General features: G+C 45.3%; 1 protein-coding gene across 2 annotated transcripts in view; it reads left to right on the top strand.

The window, feature by feature from the left end:
- The first annotated feature begins 4,678 nt into the window (after positions 1-4,678).
- Positions 4,679-22,192, top strand: part of IGF1R (insulin like growth factor 1 receptor) — a 171,076-nt gene continuing 153,562 nt past the window's right edge. Inside the window, exon 1 of one of the 2 annotated variants that reach the window (XM_040077494.2) lies at positions 4,679-5,095. In XM_040077494.2, the coding sequence (XP_039933428.1) occupies positions 5,002-5,095 (94 nt within the window). In that variant the 5' untranslated portion in view covers positions 4,679-5,001. The remainder of the gene's footprint in view (positions 5,096-22,192) is intronic. The other variant, XM_040077495.2, reaches the window with a different exon arrangement.

Raw genomic sequence — 22,192 nt, 5'->3', positions numbered from 1 at the left:
ACAAGCAAGCGTCTGGTAAAGAGGTCAGGCTGCCCTGAATGTGCAGCAGAAGCCAAAATAAAGTCTAGTCAAGCCTATAAGGAGTCCGAGCACCGAGGCAGGGGAATGAGTGAGGCCTCTTCCTCCCCAGTGGTGGCCCCAGAAAGCCGTGGTGAGGCTGCTGTTAAAACTGAAGTATGGCTGAGTATGAGGATATTTGCCTTGGGCAGACAGATGTTTTGAGAGTCCGGGGTCAGTGGCTGTTTTAACCGCGTTGTTTCATCCCCACTGCCACACTTCCTGAGGTTTCCACTAAAGTGGCATTTTAAACAGGACACAGGTATGCTAGTGGCATTCAGTATCACACTCTAGAGGGTAAAATGTGTGCGTGACCAGGACTTTCTTTCTGTCCATCTATCTCAAGGACCACAAACCACCAGTGGACAAAGGGGGAGCACAAATCCGGGTGCAAACAGGAACCAACAGGACAGAGAAGAGCCATCATTTTATGATTTCATCATGAAGCACATAGTTATGAAAATTAACTATAATTTGTCCAAATTATAACTTTAATTTTGCACATGGTACAGGTACAGTGTGCTTGAGGTTTTCATGGTCGAGGATATGACCATGGTGTGGTTGCCCATGTTGAAAAATCCTGATTTAAATATCTCCACTGAAAACAACGGGAGCGCTCCCGGAGGAAGATGCCAACATACAGGAGCCAGATCGGATTAAAAGGGCGCACTAAAGCTGAGCATGTGCATGTGCATGGCTGGCACTGGAAGCTACTGAACATGGGAGAGCACGAGGAAAGCGGAACACTGCACACAGCTCTCCTCTTAAGAGGTTAGGAGAACAGAGCTACGGGCACCTCAGCATTCACAGAAAAAGGAATTCCTCCCTCATACCTCCATAAAATAAAAGGTAAAGACATCCTGGCAGAACCCAGCCAGATAATTACAAATTATGAATTTCACATCAGCAGCTCAGGAGGATGGAGAACGCTGCCGACCCTCCCGTTCAACAATGTGCTGTTATTACCGTATTTTTTAAAAAACTTTTAAAAACAATCTGACAGATTACGTTACGACACCTATAGGACCGTGTTTATATGAGACTGGAAGCTCTTTGGAGGCACAGCACATCTTTCTGCTCAGCCTGTATGTCACCCAGTACAACGGGCTTGTCCATGACTTACCCTATTCGCCAAAGTAACGAAAGAAAGGCTATTTGACAAAAATAAAAGTTCTTTATGACAGCAGAATGATGAACGATAGACACGCAGTTCCCACTTCAGCTCTGCCTTTATATAACAACACTTTAATTGGTAAATAGTACATTACAATTTATGCTGCATCAATGCCATGACACACACAGAAAGGACACTTGTTCTGCTCAGAACCGGCGCCCGTAGCAGCCACAGCTGTACCCAGCAACAGTAAAAATTTATGGCACGTGAAGATCTCTCTGGTTCAGTTTGAGGACACGAGAGCCTGTGTGTGGTTGATACAGTCTACGGCAGACACACACGTGTCAGACCAGGATGGTTTCAAGTGTAAATGCCTGGGTTTTCCTACAGGGAATCTCATGAGGGTTGTGCTCCCACCCCAATGCACACAGTTTCGAGTTATTCTTGAATTACTGACAGAGTCCTGCATAGGTGTGCTCGTGTGGCAATCCTGGCCCTGTTGTACTCAGTGATGTTCTTCCCTTCAATTTCTGTGACACTGAATTGAACCTTTCCATCTTTCCTAAGGGGTTAATGAGAGCTAATGAGTAACTCAGACAACTGGACCATTCTCACAAGGCAAACAGTAGAAGAATGGATGGAGAAACTACAAGAAGAAAAACATGTACAGTGCAAGGCTGTTGGAAATGATGGGGTAGCGTCACTGAAGGATATTGTAATACAAGATGCTCAAAAAGAATTCAGGTTTAAATGCAAAAACTTAATTTTGATATTTGCATTAATAATGTGACATTTGCAAATTTCTTAATGTACTTTTTTTAAAAAAAACCAACTCAGCAGCCTAGAACACAGCTAATGCTCGCAGATGTCTGCTTTCTTATACTTCAGCATCATTTTGCTATCTCCCCATGCCAAAGTATCGCAACAAATCTGTGATTACTCAGGACACCCATATGCCGCGCAGCATGGCTACTACGAGCTCTGGCGAAACAGCGGGAACACGGCCCACGTCTTCCGATTCCGAAAAGCCCAAACCTTTTCTGCTTCAACTCATCCCATGTCCCCATCATTCGGGGCCTGGGTCCAATGTCATCGAGGGATACGAGCGAGCAGCTGAGAACGGAGTGACGATGTTGGAGCATTGGATGGCGACGGTGAGCGCACAAGGGGAGGATGGGGAGTGTGGATGGGGACATGTTCCACCGTGGTTTGTCCCCTGCACTTGGGCCAAGCCTTGGCATTCCCATCCCTCGCTCCTGACTCGCATCCCTGGAAATAGCGCTCCAGGGTCAGTCTCGGCCCTGTTCTCAGCGTGAAACTGAGGAGCAGCTTCCATTAAATGCCGTAAATAAATAAACACGCCATGTAAAAATTGCATCTGTGGACTACTCCTTCCTCCTAACCCCATCCCTGCCTTTTTAATATATTTTATTTAGTTAATTTATTTATTTGTTAGGAACACAGCGGCGTTTCCACTGGCAGGGCTCGCTCGTGGGCTCTCCCGCCGCGCCCGCAGGGATGCTCGCCGCACATCCGCCACGTCTCCTTCTCCCGTTTCCCCGCTAGGGAAGGCCGGGGCAGAGGCAGGAGCGGCGGCGGCCCCGCAGCATCCCGAGGTGCAGCATCCTCCCGGTCCCGCTCCGCTCCGGGTTTTTCCCGGCGCTCGCTCGCGCCGCCGCCGCCTCCGCGCGCGCCGCCGGCGCCGCCGCCTGGGCGAGGGGAGCGCGGGGGGGGAGCGGGAACGCGCGAGGGAGGGGAAGGGAGAGGGAGGGGAGAGGAGAGGGAGGGAAGGGAAGGGAAGGGAAAGGAAGGAAAGGAAAGGAAAGGAAAGGAAAGGAAAGGAAAGGAACGGAAAGGAAAGGAAAGGAAAGGAAAGGAAAGGAAAGGAAAGGAAAGGAAAGGAAAGGAAAGGAAAGGAAAGGAAAGGAAAGGAAGGAAAGGAAAGGAAAGGAAAGGAAAGGAAAGGAAAGGAAAGGAAAGGAAAGGAAAGGAAAGGAAAGGAAAGGAAAGGAAAGGAAAGGGGAAGAAAGGGGAGGAAAGGGGAGGAAAGGGGAGGAAAGGGGAGGAAAGGAAAGGAAAGGAAAGGGGAAAAAGGAAAGGAGGAAAAAGGGAAAAGGAAAAAGGAAAAGAAGGGGAGGGGAAGGGAGGGGAAGCGAGGGGAGGGCGGGCGCGAGCCCCGTCCCCGCGCGGCCGCAGAGCGGAGAAGCGGCGGCGGAGCGACGCCGGGCTCTTGTTTACCAGCGCTCACTCTCCGTCGTGCACAGGGAGCCAGCGCGGAGGAGGAGGAGGATAAGGGGAGGGGAAGGGGGGGGCAGACGCGGCAGCAGAGCGCTGCGAACCCTGCTGCAAGCGAGCGGTGAATTAATCGGGAGGAGCAGCAGCGCAGCAGACCCTTCCCCCCCGTCTCCCTCCCCGCCCCGTTCCTCCCCGGAGGAATTACAGACCCTTCGCAACAAGCTCCTGGGGTTTGACCTTCAGCAAACCGGATCGCCTTCCTCGCCCCCCGCAGCCCCCCCTGCTCACACACACACACACACACACACACACACACACCTCTCCCGGATCCCCCTCCCCCTGCCTTGGGCTGGGCAGCGCCGGGGGAAGGTTCGCAGCGCGCGCGCACCCAGAGGAGGAGGGAAAAGAGGAGGAAAGGGAGGAAAGGAAAAAAAAAAAAAAAAAAAAAAAAAAGGAAAAGGATTTACAAATTCGCTGGGTGGTTTTTGTTGTTGTTGTTGTTGTTGTCGTCCTCCTCCTCCCCCCCGCCCCCGCCGCGATGGCAAGGCGGCTCGGAGGGATGCGAAGAGGAGAGCTGCGGGGGGAGGAGGCGGGGTGCTGAGCGCTCCGCTCGCCCCGCTGCTGCTGCTGCTGCCGCTGCCGCTGCTGCTGCTGCTGCTTTGTGTGTGTGTCCTGGATTCGGCTTTTTTTTTTTTTTTTCCTTTTTTTTTTTTTTTTTTTTTTTTTTTTTTTTTTGAGAAGGAGCTTGTGGCAGCCGCGCCGAGGAGAGGAAGAGGAGGAGTAGGAGGGAAGCCTTTTTAATTCATTTTCGACCCAAATTCTGCATTTCGAGCCTCTGCAGGCAGCCGGACTCGTGGTGGCGGCGGCGGTGTTGTTGTGGGTGGTGGTTGTGCGTGGGGTGTCCCCCCCACCCTCCCCGGCGGAGCGGGGAGCGGAGCCGCGGGGATCCCGCCGGGGCAGCCCCGTCCCCGCGCGGGGGGACGGCGGAGCTGTTGTTGTTTTGTAATAGGATTGTCTGGGTCGCGCCCCCCCCCCCCCCTTCCCCTCCCTCCGCGGCCCTCCCAGTTTTTGTGTCTCTGTGTGTGTGCGTGTGTGCGGTGTTTGAAAATGGAGGTTGAAGATGCCGACTGCCAGCCCCGATGTGCCTCGTGTTTGCGGCTCCTGTGCACGATGTACCACCGCAGCCAGCGCTGAGGGGAGACGGCGGCGCCCCCCGCCCGCCGCCCCGAGCCCGCCCCGCCGCCCCGGAGACAGCGTCGCCCCGGGGCTTCCATGCCTTGTTGTTGTTGCCGTTAATACATCGTGAATATCTGTGTATTTTTGGTGTGGTTGCTCCGGAAGATCAACACCCAGGGACCTCAACAACCCTCCGGTTTGCCGCTCCGAAGGGTCTTGTGGTTTATTTTTTTTCTTCTTCTTTTTTATTTTCCTTCATTTCTTGAGGCAACGTGGATTTATTTACCCTGCCCCGCTTCTCCTCCGCCGCTCGTTATTTTTAGAGGACGGGGAGAGGAAAGAAAGCGAACAATTTTGGACTTCTTTTTGCTTTGTTTTGTTTTCGGAAAGGGGGATTTTGTCCAATTAAAGAAAGAGGAATGAAGTCTGGCGCTGGAGGAGAGTCCCTCGCCGTCGTCTGGGGGTTCCTGCTCGTCTTCGCCGCACTTTGTCTGTGGCCAACAAATGGGGAAAGTGAGTACAGTGCGTGCCGAGGAGGGTGCGGTGAGGGACCCCGAGTGAGGGAGCCCCGAGTGAGGGGCTGCCGGGGAGGGGGCGAGGGCGGCGGCTGCCTCTGTGTGATTGGGGGGGCGTGAGGGGGTCCCTGTGTTTGTGTGTGTGGGGGGCTCCCTGTCTGTGTGTGTGTGTGTGTGTGTGTCCCTCTATGAATGTGCGTGTGTGTATGTGTGTTTATGTGGGTGTTGTGTGAGGGGGGGGGGTCCCTGTATGAACGTGTGTGAGTGGGCTGGCGAAGGGGGTGCTCCCCGCGTGTGTTGTGTGGATGCGTGAGGGGCTCCCTGTGTTTGGGTGTGTGTGTGAGGGGGCTCCCTGTGTGTGTGAGGGGGCTGCCGAGGGGGTTCCCTGTGTGTGTGAGGGGTTCCCTGCGTGTGTGAGGGGGTTCCCTGGGCGAGGGGCTCCCTCGCCGTGTGTGCGTGTGTGTGTGTGTGAGGGGCTTCCCTGCGTGTCTGGGCTGTGTGCGAGGGGCTCCCTGTCCTTGGGGGGGATGTGAGGGGTCCGTACGGGGCTCCGTGTGAGGATCTCCCTGTGCGTGTGAGGGGGGGCTCCCGGGGCTCCCTCCTTTTCCCGCCGCGGCGCCGAGCGGGTCTCGCCCCTGCCCGCGGGGCTCTGCGTGTTTTCCTCCTGTTACGCGTCTGCTTCTCGAGCACGTTTAACAACCCGGGGCTGCGCGTCTCCCTCCCCGCCATGCCCGCCTTCCTTCCCCGGAGGCGGCTGCCTGGTTGTACGCGCGGGTCGGCACCGCCGCAGCCCCGAGCCCGGCGGAGGGGGCCGTGCCCCTCCTTTGTGTCCCCCCCGAGCGCGGGGCAGCGCTCAGACGCCGCAGCCAGGGCTGCGAGCTGCGTAGTAAACACTCGCAGGCAGGGAAGGACTCCGCTCGCTTTCCCCGCATGGAAGGAGCTTGATCTCTGTAAATACTGAGAGGCTGTGTGCAATAACCGGCCCTAGTGAGTGAGGAATTCCTGGAAATGAACGCCTTGCCTTTTATTGCCGCTTTACCGCCGAGGAGGGGTTTCACTCGCTGTGAGCGGGGTGCTGAATTACAGCGGCATCCCGCAATCTAAAGGTTACGGGCTGCTGTTCATTAAAAAAAAAAAAAAAATTAAATTGGCACACTAACGCTTTACGTTTGTGCGTAAATAAAAAGGTTTGATGGCCGAACGGGCTGCGATCTTAGGGGTGATGCGTTTTCCTAAGCGGCCGTGTTGCAGCCAGCGCCGCGGTTCGAGCAGCGTGCGAGCCGCTTCCCCGGGAGCACCGGCAGAACGTGGATCGCGGTGCGGGGCCCGGCTCCCTCCTGCCGCGGATCCTCAGCCCAAACCCGCGGCCGCCCGCCTCGCCCGGGAGCTGCCAGAGCCCCGACTTTGTTTTTGTGCGTTTCCAACCTGTGATTGTGTTGCAGTGCCCGCCCCTCTCGGGCGCAGGGGGAATCGAGGGGGCAGGGAGGGCTGCGCTGCCATTGATTACACTGCAATCATCGCCGGATTAATCCCGGGGCTGATCGGTTTTCTCCTGGTATGTCGGGCTCACGCTGGATTGAGGATCTCTTGCATGAAATTAGCCTCCCCCTGTTTCCTGGAGTATCTCTGTAGACGGAGAGATGGTGAATGTACCCAACCATTTTAAACCTCTCCTTCAGCGTCTGCAGAAACAGGGATGTTCCTGTACTGCACCCTGATGCTTTAATTTCTTCTGCCGTGTGTTTTTCAATACACTCCTGGAGCTGTTGTGTGCCTCTCTGTTTCAGAAAGATACGCGTTGCTGGAGGGAAGGAACGAGGAGATCAGATTTCTCCATTTTAAATGTAAAGGGAAAGAATTTAGGAGGCAGGAGGGCTTTTCTAAAAGTAGTGGTTTCAGACTGAAAAGAAAGGGAAGTTCTTTGGATGCACTGACAGTGAGGCTAAGTACACAAAAAAAGATAAGTGAGCAAGAAGCACATAGACGGAGCCTGTAATGCATGTTGAGTAATAATTGTGTTTTGTTAGGCAGTAAATGCCTGTTAACTCCTTGCAAATTAAGGCCCAGTTTAGGCTTTTGGGCCAGCTAGGTCTGGAGAGCTGCAGTCTTACTTCCACGAGTAGAACTTCTTGGCTAGTGCTGTTTTCAAGAGGGAAGATTAATCTTTAAGTTCAAAAACAAAATCCCCGTGCACTTCTTCAGGGAAGGGCTTACACAGGATCCAGTAGCGTGGAGAAACAGAGCGAGAGGAGGAGGAGAATCCGGTGCGTTTTTAAACTGCTAGGATACACACTTAGAATTGTTTTCATTGTCTTACCTGGTACAGAGTACCTTGAAATAAAAATGCTCACCCAGCTCTGGCAATGTAGTAATGCCGGAAGAGTATGTTAGGATTTTAGGTTGTAGTCCTCTGAAGTGTTTGTGGTTACCACTTACCTAAAATGAACATCCCAAGTGAAATATCTTCTGAAGATCCAGGCATTTAAATATGGGAAGATATGCTGAAAAACTTGTCTTAGCTGAACACTGCCTCTAATCGATTGTCTTTGTAGTTTACAGTTTAATAGCCTTTGTTTTCACGAGTTATTGCTGAAAGAATTTTGCTGTTAGGGGGAAAAATGATCTCCAGAGCAGATGTTTTACATCTCTTCATATTCTTCTCTCTCCCCACAATAGTGGAAGGAAGATTAATCTTAATTTTTATTTGTTTTTCATATATACTGTGTCATAGCTAAAAGGCACTTCCATTTTCGGTCAAACAAGCAAGGCATTCCTAAATAGGAATACAAAGGAGTTACAACTGGAGGGGAGAGACCCATCCCTTTAATGCTAAATTATATAAAATGTATTTGTAGTTATGTGACAGAAACCTCTTTAAAATGCAGGTAGCTTCAGTGGAGAGCTGATTCAGAAAAAGTAATTTAAAAATGCAGAGAATTCCCTGCAATTGTGTTAGAGCAGCACAAAGATGGAAATGAGAAGACCTTTCATTAAGCTAGAGTTTGTGGTGCTGTACCCGTGCGTTTGATGTGTAAAGCTACAACTCTTGGAGGCTGTTTGATGCTGGGGGTGGGTTTAAGATGAGGCACAAACACGGGGTTTTCTTCCTTTTCTCCCTTGAGCACGATGGGGTTTTGATTTTCAGCCTTCTGTGTATTTACAGAGGGAATGTCTAGGAGGGAACGGGTTAAGCACTTGGAAGGAAAATAATAGTTTTAGGTGTGATAATACTTCAAATTGATGGATATCTTGATGGGTCTGCTCATGTTAGCACCGAGTTTTTGTTTGTCTATCCAGGCTGGATGTTGTGTTTCTGATAATGAACAGTAGCTCATGCTGATGCTTAATCTCTCTCCCAGGTTGCTTAGTAAAAGCCCTCATGACCTGCTGAGTGTCGGCGTTACACACACACCTCGCTTTTGCATCAGCATTTTCCTGTACGCCCAGTGGTTAGGGAATGCTGGTAACTGGGAGTTGGATAATTCCTGCTGTAATTGAGGTTGTGAATAGAAAATGCCAGAGCCAGTAAGGAAATTGGCATCAGGGGGCTCCAGCAGAAAGGGAAGAGGAGGGAAGTGTGCAGGGAGTGGTGGTGCCTGGAGTCTAGGGGAGGGACAGTGAGCCAGGCAGTGTTGGGACTTTTTTTTGAATTGTCTTGGGTTGAGCTTCTGGTTTGCAAACCAGAACTGGAGCAAAGGCTTGTGTGAGTCAGAAACCGAGAGGGTTAGGAAATGGAAGTGACTTAGCTAATATCAGGCAAAATGTGTTGAGCGTGAGGAAGCAGAGGGATGGGTGTGGAAAAAAGGTGTGTTGGAAGTTTCAGTGTTGAACCAACATTTGAGGGAGAAACACTGGGTGTTTTTGTGTGTGTAAAGTGAAGGAAATCTAACTTAGTTCTTATGTTCTGAGAAGTGAGGGAAGGAAGGGCCTGGAGAGAGCAAGAAGACAGATCAATTAGTTTGACTTCAGCACAACAGAAGACATGATTTATTTGGTTTAATGGGGAAATTGCTCAGATGGGATCAACTACTGTGTTAATTTTTGTGTCAGCTTTTCCCTGACGTGTTGTTCCTCCAAACTAATTCTAGGGTATAGTTAAAGCACACGCCAGTGATGCTGAAATTGTTTTCATCTTGAAAGATACACGCAAAATCTAGCGTTAAAGAGCATCCACGTGATGATTTTTGATTCAGTCTTCATTGGTAAATAATTAATTTCTATCAGTATATGTTACCATGGGAAAAGTTGTTTCAAATCCTGTTTAATTTTCTGCTAAACTGGCATTTACTAAGGAGATCTTGGAGGAGAAAATTTTTTAAGCATCTAACATTTAAAATTAAAATCCATTTCAGGGCTGAAACCATTAGCTTTAAAGGATAATTTCAGTTCATGTTTAACTAATGCTTTTTCTCTTCCCCAGTAATTTTTGTTTTCTTTTTACTCTGAGGTAGATTTTACCAGTGATCACTGGAACGATTATCTCAGAGCAGAAGAGGCAGTTTTGTCAAATGATTAATTATATTGTGTGTATGTTCCATCTGTGTGAATTGTGAGCTACCGCAAACTTCATTGTAGAGAACTTTGTTTATAGTCCTGAACTTTGAGAGAGAGAAAGAGAGAGAGAGAGAGAGAGGTAATAATACATGCAGGAAACCTGTTTTTCTCACACTGGATGTTAACTTTGTGATCCCACACAGCAAACAACTTATCTAGCTCATCATCTCTAATGGCTCTAAAGTTCATAACTTACAAAATGTGCTGAATTAAATTATTTTTAAGAAGTTAGGGTATTTATCTGAATTATCTGTAGTTAAATTAATAAACATCATGAGCATTATTGTATTTGAAAAGCTGATGGCAACTTGCTGAAAAAGTTCCTGAAACTTTGGTTTATGAAATTAAATACATTCTTATTTGGATTTTAGTGTAAAGCTTTCACATTTGGAAATGCTTGCGGATGTTATCAAGTAGCAGCTGTTTTTGATTTATGTGAGTGCGTACATAGGAATGGGTAAACTGCAGTTTATTATTGAAAACTATTGTGGATGCTAAATTTTTAAAAAAGCTCCAGTTTAAGTAATTGTCTCGGGAGTCTCATAATTAAAGTTGTTGCAGATTTGTAGTTGCAGTTTAATTTGGATCTTCCTGACGGAGCAGAGCTTTTAAGGTTTCTGGGCTTTGGTGCTAATGGAACGCTGCTTTCAAGCGTTTGTGTGCAGAAAGACTTTGGGAATGTAGTGATGTGTTTGAAAGGTAGAAATACTGTTTTAGTATTTTGATCTATTTGACATGTGTAATTTTTCTATCACTGTAAATTGTATAGACAGCTTCTTTGTGTAGGTTAGTTGGATTAGTTTTTATGATTTATGAAAGCCACTTTAAAAAGAATAGTTTCACATTTTTTTTCATTGTACAAAAGCAGAACTCAACAAACAGCAGTTGATGAAGACACATTGGTGGTTGTTAGCCAGCCTGTCTTGTGTGTGGTTTTTTTTGGGCTGCTTTTTTTTCCCTCTTAGCCAAGTCATGACAGGTACAATCTGGACTGATTTCTGGAGTACTATATTTGTCTTTTTTTGTGTCCAGAAATGTCTGAGAGAAACTTTGAGGATCGGCAAACGATCAGCAACACACAGTGTTCATTCATATGTTTCTGTGCTCTGCAAACAGAGCGGTACCGAGTCCCCAGACTCAAAGATAGACTCTGGTTCCTTTAGACCGGACTTGTTGGTTTTGCTCATTAAGTTTGATAACAGTTTGGCTTATTAATTAATTAAGGAGATGCATTCTGACAAACCCGGGTGTGTTGTGAAGATTTAACTCGCCCTTATCACTGAAAGTTTTGCTTTCTAACCTTTGCAAATGCAAAACATGAACCATTCCCTTAGGATATCTTGCAAGACACCAATTAACTTCTTCAGTGTTGATATTCTCAGGAAGTTGCTGTTGTGGCACAAGATTGTTTAAAATGTGCTGAAAAGCAAAATTGTTTTTTCTTTATTGACAGATTGATTTGCATATGACTCCTAAGCTTTAATGTAACAGAATTCTATTTATTTATTTATTTTGGAATACCCAGACCTGTACATTTCTAGTTAGTTTCTTTCTTGGTAAACTTGATGGCATGAAGAGAAACAAACATCTGTATATTTCAATGACTTCCCAGATAATTTTTTCAATGAGTCTGTTGTGTCTGACCTATCTGAGCAGAAGGGATCTCACACCACAGTAAAGTACTAACATTATTCCTTTAGAGGACCAAGTCCACTAGTAAAGAATTGGGTAGGATATCAACTGTACACTTCTGCAGCAGCCCAAAGTCTCCTTCATAATAACTTAGGGCAGTATTTCCCGTTGTCACCTTGCTGACCAGGTTGGGTTTTAAGACTTTGTTTCATCGTTGACTTCAAAAAAGTGTAAATTATACAAATAAATCTTTTAAAGCAGGAAATAGTCGTACTGCACATGTATGTGCTTCACCATCATAGTTTATTAATTCAGTGTGTGTGTCCTGCTTTGGTGAATACTTGGTTTGTGAAGGTGTGTGTTTGGGGCAGGTCGAATCAGTTTGTTTGCCTGTGTTGCCGGCGAGGCACACGTTGCTGCAATAGCTCTGTGACCGGTCAGGGAATGTTATCTCCAACCCCTTATTGGTGCCATTACGTGCTGTAAAGATAGCTCTGTTTACTTGGAAGTGTGAGCATCAACTGATCAAAACACTTTCTCTTAACAGATGGGCTTTTTTTGGAGTTCTTTGTCGAGCATCCCTTCTGCCTGTGCTGGGAGCAGTGTCACAAAGTGACAACATCAGGCAGATGCAGGAAATATTAAGAGTTTTTAATGACAGAGGCAAACTTTACACGAGTGGTTTTTCCCTGCTGTTGAATTGGTGATGGGTCATTTTTATTGACTGTTTCCAGCAGCTTTGTCATTTTTTTCCTTTAATAGGGACAATTTGCAAATTATTACACTACTCATTTAAGTGATCTCCTTACGCAATACTGTGCAAATAGCAGAGGGTTTGATTAGAGGCAGTAAAGAAGAATTTTTTGAAGTTCAGAATGCACGAAATGAATACATGCTGAAATAGTCAAAGATCCCTTGTACTTTATCAGAGAGCAGTCTGCTTGAATGAAAGGTACTGTACCTGCTGTTAAGTTTATAAACTTGGTTTATACAGATTACTTCTTAAATTATTCATGATGCTACGTTACAAGTATATCTGACAGGTTTAAAATAAATGGCTTGATGGTAAGAGGGAGCATGCATAAATTAGAGCTGGGATAATGTGCTCTTTGAAGTATCTCTCCCATTTGTTACTACTGGAATACAGTAGGTAGCTGCAGCTGAGTGTGTGATTCTCAAGTGAGAGTACATCATTATCTTCAAACTGTGGTGTAGTGGCAGTTCTTCTGTAAGACAGATGAGACAAAGCGGCAGGGAGGACCAAGGTGCTCGCTTTGTTTTTAGTTATAGACACATTTCTGCTGAACTGGGCAGAGCATTTATGGGATGAAAAGTTGTAAGCACCGCAGTTGAAAGGGTCCGCTGGTTGCTGTGTGTTGCTGAGGTTGGGGTGGCATCGCTTTGTTTTGTTTACTCTTCTCTGTTAGCATTGCTGTGGGTTTGTAAGAGGCATTCTAGCAAGGTGCTTGTACTTAGTGGGTACTTAGAGGTGTCTGATTTGCATATGGATCGTGGTACTCACCTTAAGAAGTCTTCCCTGGGATGTGTGCGCCGGAGGAGTTTGCAGGAGCTGAGCCGTTGTGTTTGGAGAGCGTTATTGGTGGGGAAAGAGAATTCCAGGTCTCTCGGATGCAGAAACGGCTTCCCCAAACATAAATCGACTCAGTGCTGATTTTCCTGATTCTGTAGACATGCAGCTCATTATATTTGAGAAGCAAGCTCCCAAAGGAATTTATGGGGTAGAGGAAAAAGCTCCCATAATGATGTGTGATAGAGCAGCCATAAAAATGATAGCAGGTTTTTCAAAGTGAAAGGTCTTCTTGTAGACAGGGATAGTTCAAATATTAAGCCTTTGACTAAGGGATACAGCATTTTGCAGAAAGATCTGGCGACAGCCACCCCTGGAAACTGTCTATAACCAACTTTCTACAAGAGAGTTGGCTTGTGCTTGCAGGGAAGGGCTTTATCCCTGGTTCTCCCTGGGCTGGTTGCCTTATTATTTCCATTGGCTCCAGTTTAGAGTTGTCTCCACATTTTGATGTTCTAGAAGTAGTACTTTTTACTTCCCTGCTGCTCTTCTTGCATCCCCTTGGGTCTGTGTGTGTGAGAGTAGCCTTGAAAGGTTTGAAGAGTGCACTCTGTTCATGTTGGGCAGGGAGTGAGGAGCCAGCCCTGCACTGTAGGAATGGACACGTGTGTGCTCAGCTGAGCTGACCTCAGAGTAACACTTGGCTGAAGTGTGAGGAGTTGAAATGGCAATGGAAATTCCTTGTTTACCCTATCCCCGTGCTCTGCCAGGGCAGAAATTAGTTTTACTGTTTTCTTCTTTTCTCTTTTCTAGGATTTTTGGTGTGTAGTTATCTTGTTGTCTTCTTTGGTCAAATTCCGTGTGTCCCACTGCGGATTGGGTTTGTTCTCCAAAATACTGCCAGGCTTACATAGCATGGATTGGGTTTTTTAAGCTTTCAGGTGGTTCTACCTTTTTTCAGCTGAGAACCAACTTTAAAGAGACTCAGCAGGATGATGACACAAACTTTAAGAGTCCAGAGTTCCACTGGATAGAAGGGAGAGCCCACTGGAATTGTGACAGAGCCAGACTTCCACTTCTGGATTAGCTGTTGCTTCTCTCTGGTTGTTCTGAACCCCAGCAGGAGGAAGCAGCTTGTGATGCTGTACTGATTGTGGTTAATATCATCTTTCAGCTCCTTGTTCATCTTTCAGAAGCTTTTGTCTTGTTTGCTTGTGAGATGGATGTAAATTTATCGGTCCCTCGCACACTGTGTCTTCTGGGATGTATGGAATGAGTGAATATCAGCCTGTGTTCAGAGATCCATGTAAGTTACTATTACTCTGTGCACTTTGTTCCTCTTCCTCAGACATGAGGGATGGGAGACTGGAGGAAGTTGAAGACTAGTAGGATGTATGACCACTTGTATGTGGAGAAGGATGCGAAAAGTCAAAGGTTCTGTTGTTAGTCCTGTTGATTATGCACCTTGGATGTGGAGATTTTGTGTTACTGAGTGATGTTGATATTCCCTGCACCCATGCCCTTGGTGGAGCTGGAGTCACTGCAGTTGTCCCTGTAGAAAAGAGTAGCAATGGGGTGTAAGAAAAGCAAGTTTGTTATTTCAAACTTGAGACTTGGCTTGGTTAGAGACTGACTTGAGCCTGCCAGGGTCCTGCCTGGGAGTGACTGAAAGTTTGTTTGTTTATTTTTTGTATGAGTGCTAATAAAATGTTTATATTTTTGTCACATTGGAGCAGGCTGACTACGTGGACAAATATTTTCATTGATACTATGCCTCAACAAGAGGCATGACATACGTATTGAATATTGAAATTCTGGTGTGAGTGTCTCTTTTAAGATTCAGGGTTAGATATTCTTAGGTGGGTTGTGGTCCTGAAGTGAAGGAACACTTCTGGCCAGTGAAGGAACAAAGGCCCTTCCAAGTCAGTGCTTTTGTTGTCCTGCAGAAATCAGGCCCAGAGAGATGCAGTGGAGTGTGTGTGCTGGAGGTTCTGGGCTGCAGCAGAGCACACATGGAACACACATCTGTTTGTACACGGGCTGTGCAGCTCTTTGGGTAGTTCATTGTTTAAATAAACATGTTGCTTTAGCTGTGAGGCTTCAGTGCCAAATGCCCACTGATGAGATGTATGAGGGTTTTGTTGTTCCCAAGCCACGCTGAGGAACACAACAGCTTTATAATTGTACATGTTTGAGGAAGATTACAAAAAGAATTTGGGGTGGATCGCAATCAGCACTTCAAAAGCATCAGCTTTAGAGTAACTCCACTACAACACAGTGCAGCCCATGGAAAAACACTGTCATCTTAACAGATGCAGTGTTATTTTGGAGATTCCACTGTATAAATACATGGACTGTGGTTAAATTGTGATGGCAACAGATGCAATCTCAGTTCTCGATTCTTTCATCTCTTTAATATTTAAAAATACCCCACAAAGTAAAAAAAAAAAAACCCCAACCAACATCAAGGCTGAAAATATTCCTTCTGTAAGTCTCTGAGGCTGTACCTTTTGGACCCAGTAACATTTTGGGTACATCACTGCAGATGATACTTGGGGAGAGTAAATGCTGCTACTCACGACTTATTGTACCATTTGCATATGAATGGAATTATTCAGCTCTACTTAAGAAATGTCAGAGAGATTGAAGTCAGAGTTGGTTAACCTGGCAAAATGATATTTCCAGTATTTTTCATGAAAGAATGTGATAGTATGTAGACAAGAATTACAGATTCCACTGGCTAAGCCAACACTGTCTGAGGATTTTCTTGGTGTCTTTGTAGTTGATACCAGTGACTTTATTTTTAAATTTGTCTGTGATGCGTTGCAGTGTTGAGGAGCAAGAGATTTGGAATGTGGGAATCAGATGCTGTATCATAATGCTGCACAGTTGTGTTCACATTTGTTTTTCTTTCCAGATCTGATTTTTATTTAAATCCCGATTTGAAAAGTATAAATTCAGAGCAAGGGTCTTCTTTTTAGCGAAGAGCAAATAAAGCATAGCAAGAAGTTGTTACTGGAGCATTCACCTTTATCCATCCACTAGTTGGATAGAAAAGCCTCAAGTTAAATGCTGTAATTTTAGATACTGGATTTTAAAAGGAACCAGATAATTTGTGTGAGCATTGGTAGTCATGCATGCTAAAATAGGGAGTGATCACATCTCGTGCTTCAGGAGCTGCCAGTATTGAAGCGTTGGGAAGAAATTGTATTCCTCCTCCGGGTATGTGTATTTCCCTCCCCATTTGTAAAATACAGAAAGTGCAGTCCTTGGGGGTTGGTTAAAGGCTTAGCTTTTGCAGCAGGGACGTGACTCGGGATGCTCGTGTGGCTCTGTCATCCAGGTGACAGCACTTTCACTGGGAAGCTGCTCCTTGCCAGGCGTTCGGTGACTGTACTCTGAGCAGAAGTGTGAGGATGGGGGTGTTGGCATCAGCTGACTGATAAGGAGATAGTATATTACACTAAAAATACACCCAGATCTTCTCAGGCAACTGTGAGCATTACCTGGTGTCACGTGCAGCAAGAATGAAACAGAAGTTGAGGTGGGTTGAGCGTGGCTTGGCCTCGCTGTGAGGATGTGCCGGGATGCTCTCGGTTCATTCCATGGGATTTCTCTTCCTTCTTTAGGAGCAGCTGCTCACAGAAGCGTGCAGCCATTTCTTGTTTCACGTGTGCCCACAGCCCGTGTTCGCTGCAGGATCAAGACACTGCTCCGAGCTCAGCATGACTCTCCCTGCTCCCAGTGTCTCGTGTCTCGAGTTTGTGTTTGCTGCCCTCGCAGCTTCTCCCAGAGCTGCTGCCTTGGGAAGAGGGGAATCCTGTTTAATGGAGAGAAGGGGCTGAGGATGTAATTGTCGTGTCACGTTTACTGATTTTTGCGGGGAGAGGGAGGGATGCTCCGTTTGGGATGTCTGCGCACCCTGGGATCCGCTGGCTTTGCAACCTTGTGGTGAAAATGTTGCGAAGTTCGGTCCAATTCTCCTTCAAAGTTTATTTCTTCCGTAGTAGGAAGGCCTCAGAGCGCTACTAGTATGTATTTTTTTTTTCTTTTGTTGAGATGAAGTAAATGGTTTTCATAGTGAAATCGAACAGCAAGAAGGAAGAGCTTGCTCTGAATACAGAGTTTGAATCTCATTTTGCGTATTTTTAGTTGGATTTTTTTTTAATGACTGACAGCTGTTAGAACTCTGATTCACAACCAACCATTTTGAAAGTACAGACCTTTTTGCTAGTGAATAGCAATGTGTTTCTACAAATTCATGTAAATAATTAGATGCCTTGGATGCGTTGGCTCAGATCCTTAATTTTCACATTTTTAAGTGACAAAATGGCAAATGATGTATTTTCTGGTAGATTACTTCTCATTTGTGTTATTTTTTTATTTGGAAGGAAAATGGAATTTTAATTGAAATGCAGAAGATCTGGGTTTTGAGACTTAATTAAAACTCCAAGTGTGAAGGAGAGGCATGATTAAAAAAAAAAAACAACAAACCCCGAAAAAATAGTTTGTCATTGTTTCTCAAAAGTTTAGAGTTCATAGATCTTGCCCACTGACTGTTTCACAGGTTTCTATGCAGGAGTCCTTTTTAATTTGGGATTAAGAGCTCGTTGAATTGAACCATTGGTGAAAACTGAAATGAGGCACTGCAGAAATAGCTGTTGAAGGTAAAAGCTCTCTGAGCATTTCATCAAAGGGTGGCTTCAAGAGAGCGCTGAACAGCAAATTCACCAATCCCAACTTTTTTTTGGTGTAAATTATATGCTTACTATTTTTATTTTATTTAAATTACAGTAGGCATTTGCCCTAATATATGCTGTTACAATTTCATGTTGGATTTGTAATTAAGTTTATTTTTAGAAGAATGCATTTAAGTGGTTTCTGTAAAATGATTTTCTATTTTTGTAAATGAAATAATTATTTTTTATTGACTTTCGATTTCATGCAAATGTGGGGATTTTTTTTTTTTTTGGCTTGAAGGTTGTGTAAGCAGAAAGAAATTAATGATTTGAGAGTATTTTCATAATACAAAGAAAAGAAGATTCATTGTCAGTAGCTGGCAACACTGATAGGCAGAGTTAACTCTTATTCAGATGTGCAAATTGAGCGATGGATGGATGCTAGAAGGTGTGGTTTATATAATAAATTTTCCTATTGATTCCTATTTTTCCTGGTTGAGTTGAGACAGAAAAATTGTGAGCACGTTTGGGATCTGACGCAAAATGGTCAGGATGTCGCAATCCTGAAAATGTCACAATCCGGGGCAAATCTGATGGACAAGTGAGTGTTAATTGTGAGTGAGGCAGATCTGCTATTTTTAATTTGGCCTCGCTATCACGTCTCTTCACAGATGAATTCGAAGGCTACAGGGAGTTGAACGATGAGTCACTATTGAGTTAGTAAAATCACAATTGATCTCCGTTTCCTGTTGATTCCAAAATTACTGAAGTGTGAAAGCCGAGAGTGACTGATCACTTCTTGGAGGGGAGTTTGAGGCTGGAATGTGGAAGTGACTCTCTCTGAAGTAACTCAACGCTGCCCTGGGTGTCGGGGCAGGGATGTCTGCAGTGAGAACAGGTGTGTGTGTGATGGTCTGGCCGGCTGAGTTACCTCCAAGGAATGATAATCCGCGCACTAAAATACGCTCGCCCCGCAGCAAGGTGGGGGAAGAGGTGTCTTAAGTGGCTAATGATAGAAGCTGAAGATTAAAGTTTTCATTAGTCTCCTCTACTGGAGTTCTTTCTAAGTGACCCGTGCTTCTGTAGCTTGGCTCAGACCATTCTCCTCTTAGATCCCTGTGCTGTTTGCTGTGGCAGTGCCCTGCGATGCAGGGGCAGCAGTGGGGTGGGAAACAGAACATTTTGAGTGTCTGTTGTTGTTTGCAATTACCTTTTGATGAATGGCAAATTGTCTGTCATTCTGCAGCTTTGTTCTTTTCTTGTGATGGAAATACTCTTTTGACAGATACTAATTAGAAACACTGTGGTAACATGAAGGTAAGATTTAAAATTTCTTCTTTTTCCTTCCTAGAACTTAATGTTAGCAAAACCTTTTTTTTTTCTTGGTTAGGAACTATTAAGTCACATTACTAGACTCTGCCTACGTTGCATGTGTGAGAGTAAATTCTGCTGAAAGGGGATTTGTTGGAAGAAATTAAAGGGAGGTTGTACACTGTTCTGAGTTACACTGGAAGCAAGGTATAAAGAAGCCTTGAAGTATCACTTCAGGAAGAGAGAACTTAGATTAGTTCCCTGGAGGACTAAGAGGAGGTGGGAAGGATGCTCCTCTGCTGCATTCCTCATAAAATTCTGATTTTAAAGAGTTTTTCTGAAGGGGTATTCTCAAAGGGAAGGTTCTGTGTTCTGTCTAACGACTTTTCAGATGGTCTTTGAACCATTGAAACTTGTCCTGGCTGGACACTCTGATATACTGTGTTAAAACAGAAATAAAGAACCAAGAGAAGAAGGAATCTATACCTTTTCCTTGGAAAACATGTATAAGTTTTCCCCAGTGTTGCCTTAATTAGGATTGTAGAAAACTGGGAATGGGGGGAAAAGAGATGGCTGATCCTGCTGTCTGAAAACAGCTCACTTTTCAAATTTGTAAACAAAAGTGGAAAAAAAAAAATCCTGCCGGCTTCCTGACAAGCAGGGTGTGCGGTTTTCAGTCAGAGAAGCTGATTCAGTTGGTCTGGCTTTTGCAAGGGAACAACAAGAGGAATAAATTGCTCTGAGAGGGTGTAAAGAACTTTCCTTTCCTCTAGAAAAAGTTGAGCAAACATGGAGCACTGAGTTGCGTGGCTGGAATTCGGTGAGGAGTGGAAAGGACACTGGTTTTCAGCAAAGTATGATGTTTGTTCAGGCTGTTGTGAATTCAGGAGTAAGAGTTGCCACACTTTAAAGACACCTCTCAGTCGTATTGAGGTTTAAAGGGGTTGCAAGAGGCTTTATGAGGAATGATCTTGGCAGTTCTCAATGCTGTTGCTTGCAGAGAATCTTCAAATACAGCCACACCTTGATACCTTATATCTTGTCTTGTCTGATCTCTGTTGATGTGCCCCACTACAAGAACACTTTGTTAAGACCAATTAAATGTATAATATTTTTATAATACTTGTGTTTTGGAAAAATCAATATGACCAGTTTCCCTTTGAAATGACAAGAAGCCTGTTGTGCTGACCGAGTAGAACGCATTAGGAAGTGGTGCTTTGTATCCTCTCAAGAGTAATGTGCTCTTGTTTTCTCTTAATCAGCAGGATGTTCTCCTGTATGTCAGATGTCTTAGTTGTTTTTGTGATCTCTATCAGAGAAGAGTGAGGGGGGGAAAATGTCAGAGGAGCAGAACAGGTTTAAAAGCTTTATAGCAGAGAAAGCCTGCAGCCCAGCGTTTCTGTTTAAGTAAAAGTGGTAATCACCACCTTAGGGTTGGACACTTTGTGTTTATGTTTGTGCTTTAAACAATAAATAAAAGAACAACTTGCCCTTCAGAAGAACATAATGAGTAGCCTGTTGAAATACTCTGGAGCATAAGGGATGTAATTAACCCTTTTACCTTTAGCGTGGCTATGTTTCAGAAGTAAGATGTCTAACACATTATTTGCCAGTTCACTGAAGTAAGGATTTTTGAAGCTGATAGTCTGAAAATCAGACCTCTTCTTCCTCCCTCCATTGCCTTCCCCTCCTTCCCTATTTTCTGAGCTGCAGTTTCCAAATTTGTAACAGTTCTAAGAGTGGTTGCCTCTTTTTTTTTTTTTTTTTTTTTTTTTAAAATTAAAAGTAGCCATTGAGAAAGCAAGCTTATTTCCCATCACTCTTGCTCAAGGCTATAGAGAATAGATCTTGGAAGTTCAGGCACATGTCCAGGGTTTTCAGAAGAATTTTTAAGAGATGCTTTTGATGCAGTGAAGGAAGGGCAAAGACTTGAAAGGACTGACAGCACAACCAGGATTTGGCTCAATGCATGAACGAAACCTCTTCCTGTGATCCTCGAATATTTTGCTTTACTGATCAGGTCTTGGGTAGCACAAATCAATTCTGAACTGTTCCCTCCGATAGTTTTGGTCTGAACTGTTCCCTCAGATAGTTTTGGTATGATTCAGTGAAAATGAGCTGAAAGGAGACAGAACCTGAAATGCTTCCAAGTCGTTTTTTCCCATCTTGACTCTCCTTGAAGTATGTGAATTACTGTGAGAAAGTGTCTGTAGCTCCCACCGGGTCAAATGGAGGTTGAGATAAAAATACTCGTCTCTGTGTGTATTGTAATATTGATCGTCGTGTGGTAAATAATTCCTTGGCAGCAGGATTGCCAAGTCTGATGTTTTACACTTCATTTGTAAGTTCTGGTGCAGTCTTGCTTCTGGCTCTGTGCTCAGACCTGCTTTTTGTTCTTTGACGGATATCTGCTTCATTACTTCCTTTTGACCAGCTTTTCCTTTCTGATAAACCCTCAGCCTTTGGGTTGGTTTAGCTGCCTAAAGCTCACTGGGTCTGTTAGTCACAGCTACTCTCTTTTTGTTGTGACATTTTAATAAATTAACGATCTCCATGAAGACCCATTCCCGTTTCGCCTCTCCTGGCATGGTTGTGCACCAATTGACACCGAAACAAAGACCGTTTCCCGGTCTCTTTCTTTGAATTTCTTTGTTTTTATCTGTTCCATTGTACACGTCTTTACATAGTATTACCCAACACAGTCATTCCTGTCACTTAGGGACCTCCTTCTTTGGGCACTCATGTTTTCCAAAGAGGACTAGGAAGTTTTCTGTTAAAGGCAGCGTGGCCCTTTCACAGATCTGGGGGCGGTTCTGGGTTCAGGACTTTGTCTGTGTCCTAAATTGCTGGTTAACTGTGGAGGCAATAAGGAGACCGAGTCCTGGTTTCTGACTCTGAGCTGAATGAAGCTGGCATGTGGTAAAGCAAAGCTCTGTCGGCTCAGATGTGTTTTCTTAACATGGAACCAACTAGCCTTGCACAAATACCGTGGTTTTCTTTCACAACAGCGGAGCGAGGCCGGCCGAGCTGTCAGACGGGTGAGGCGAGGCCGAAGGCTGTCCATCACCTCTGCTCCCTCACCGGTTCACCTTCAAGCTGCCAGCTGGAGAGGAGGGTGTTCTTGTCCAAATCCTTTTTACCTGTGCTTTTTTTCCCTTCTGTTACTTTATGTTTTTCTTCTCTAGCTTGCCGTAAAGCTTGGACGTGGATGTGGCACTGTTACCCAGCGCAGCTGTGCCACCAAACACCCGCCCCAGCAGCGTAGTTTGTGTTGGCAGGAGCTGTGTGGCTGATGGCACTTCACGTTGTTTGGGCAGGCAAATCATAACTACAGGCAAAAGAATGCCTTTTTTTGGGGTGGCTGTAGTGGCACAGTAGAGATTAGATTCTT

The sequence above is a fragment of the Hirundo rustica genome, chromosome 13 (assembly GCF_015227805.2).
Source record: "Hirundo rustica isolate bHirRus1 chromosome 13, bHirRus1.pri.v3, whole genome shotgun sequence".
Classification (NCBI taxonomy): domain Eukaryota; kingdom Metazoa; phylum Chordata; class Aves; order Passeriformes; family Hirundinidae; genus Hirundo; species Hirundo rustica.
Note: the sequence above shows the minus strand (reverse complement) of the source record. Positions and strands in the feature narration are given on the sequence as shown.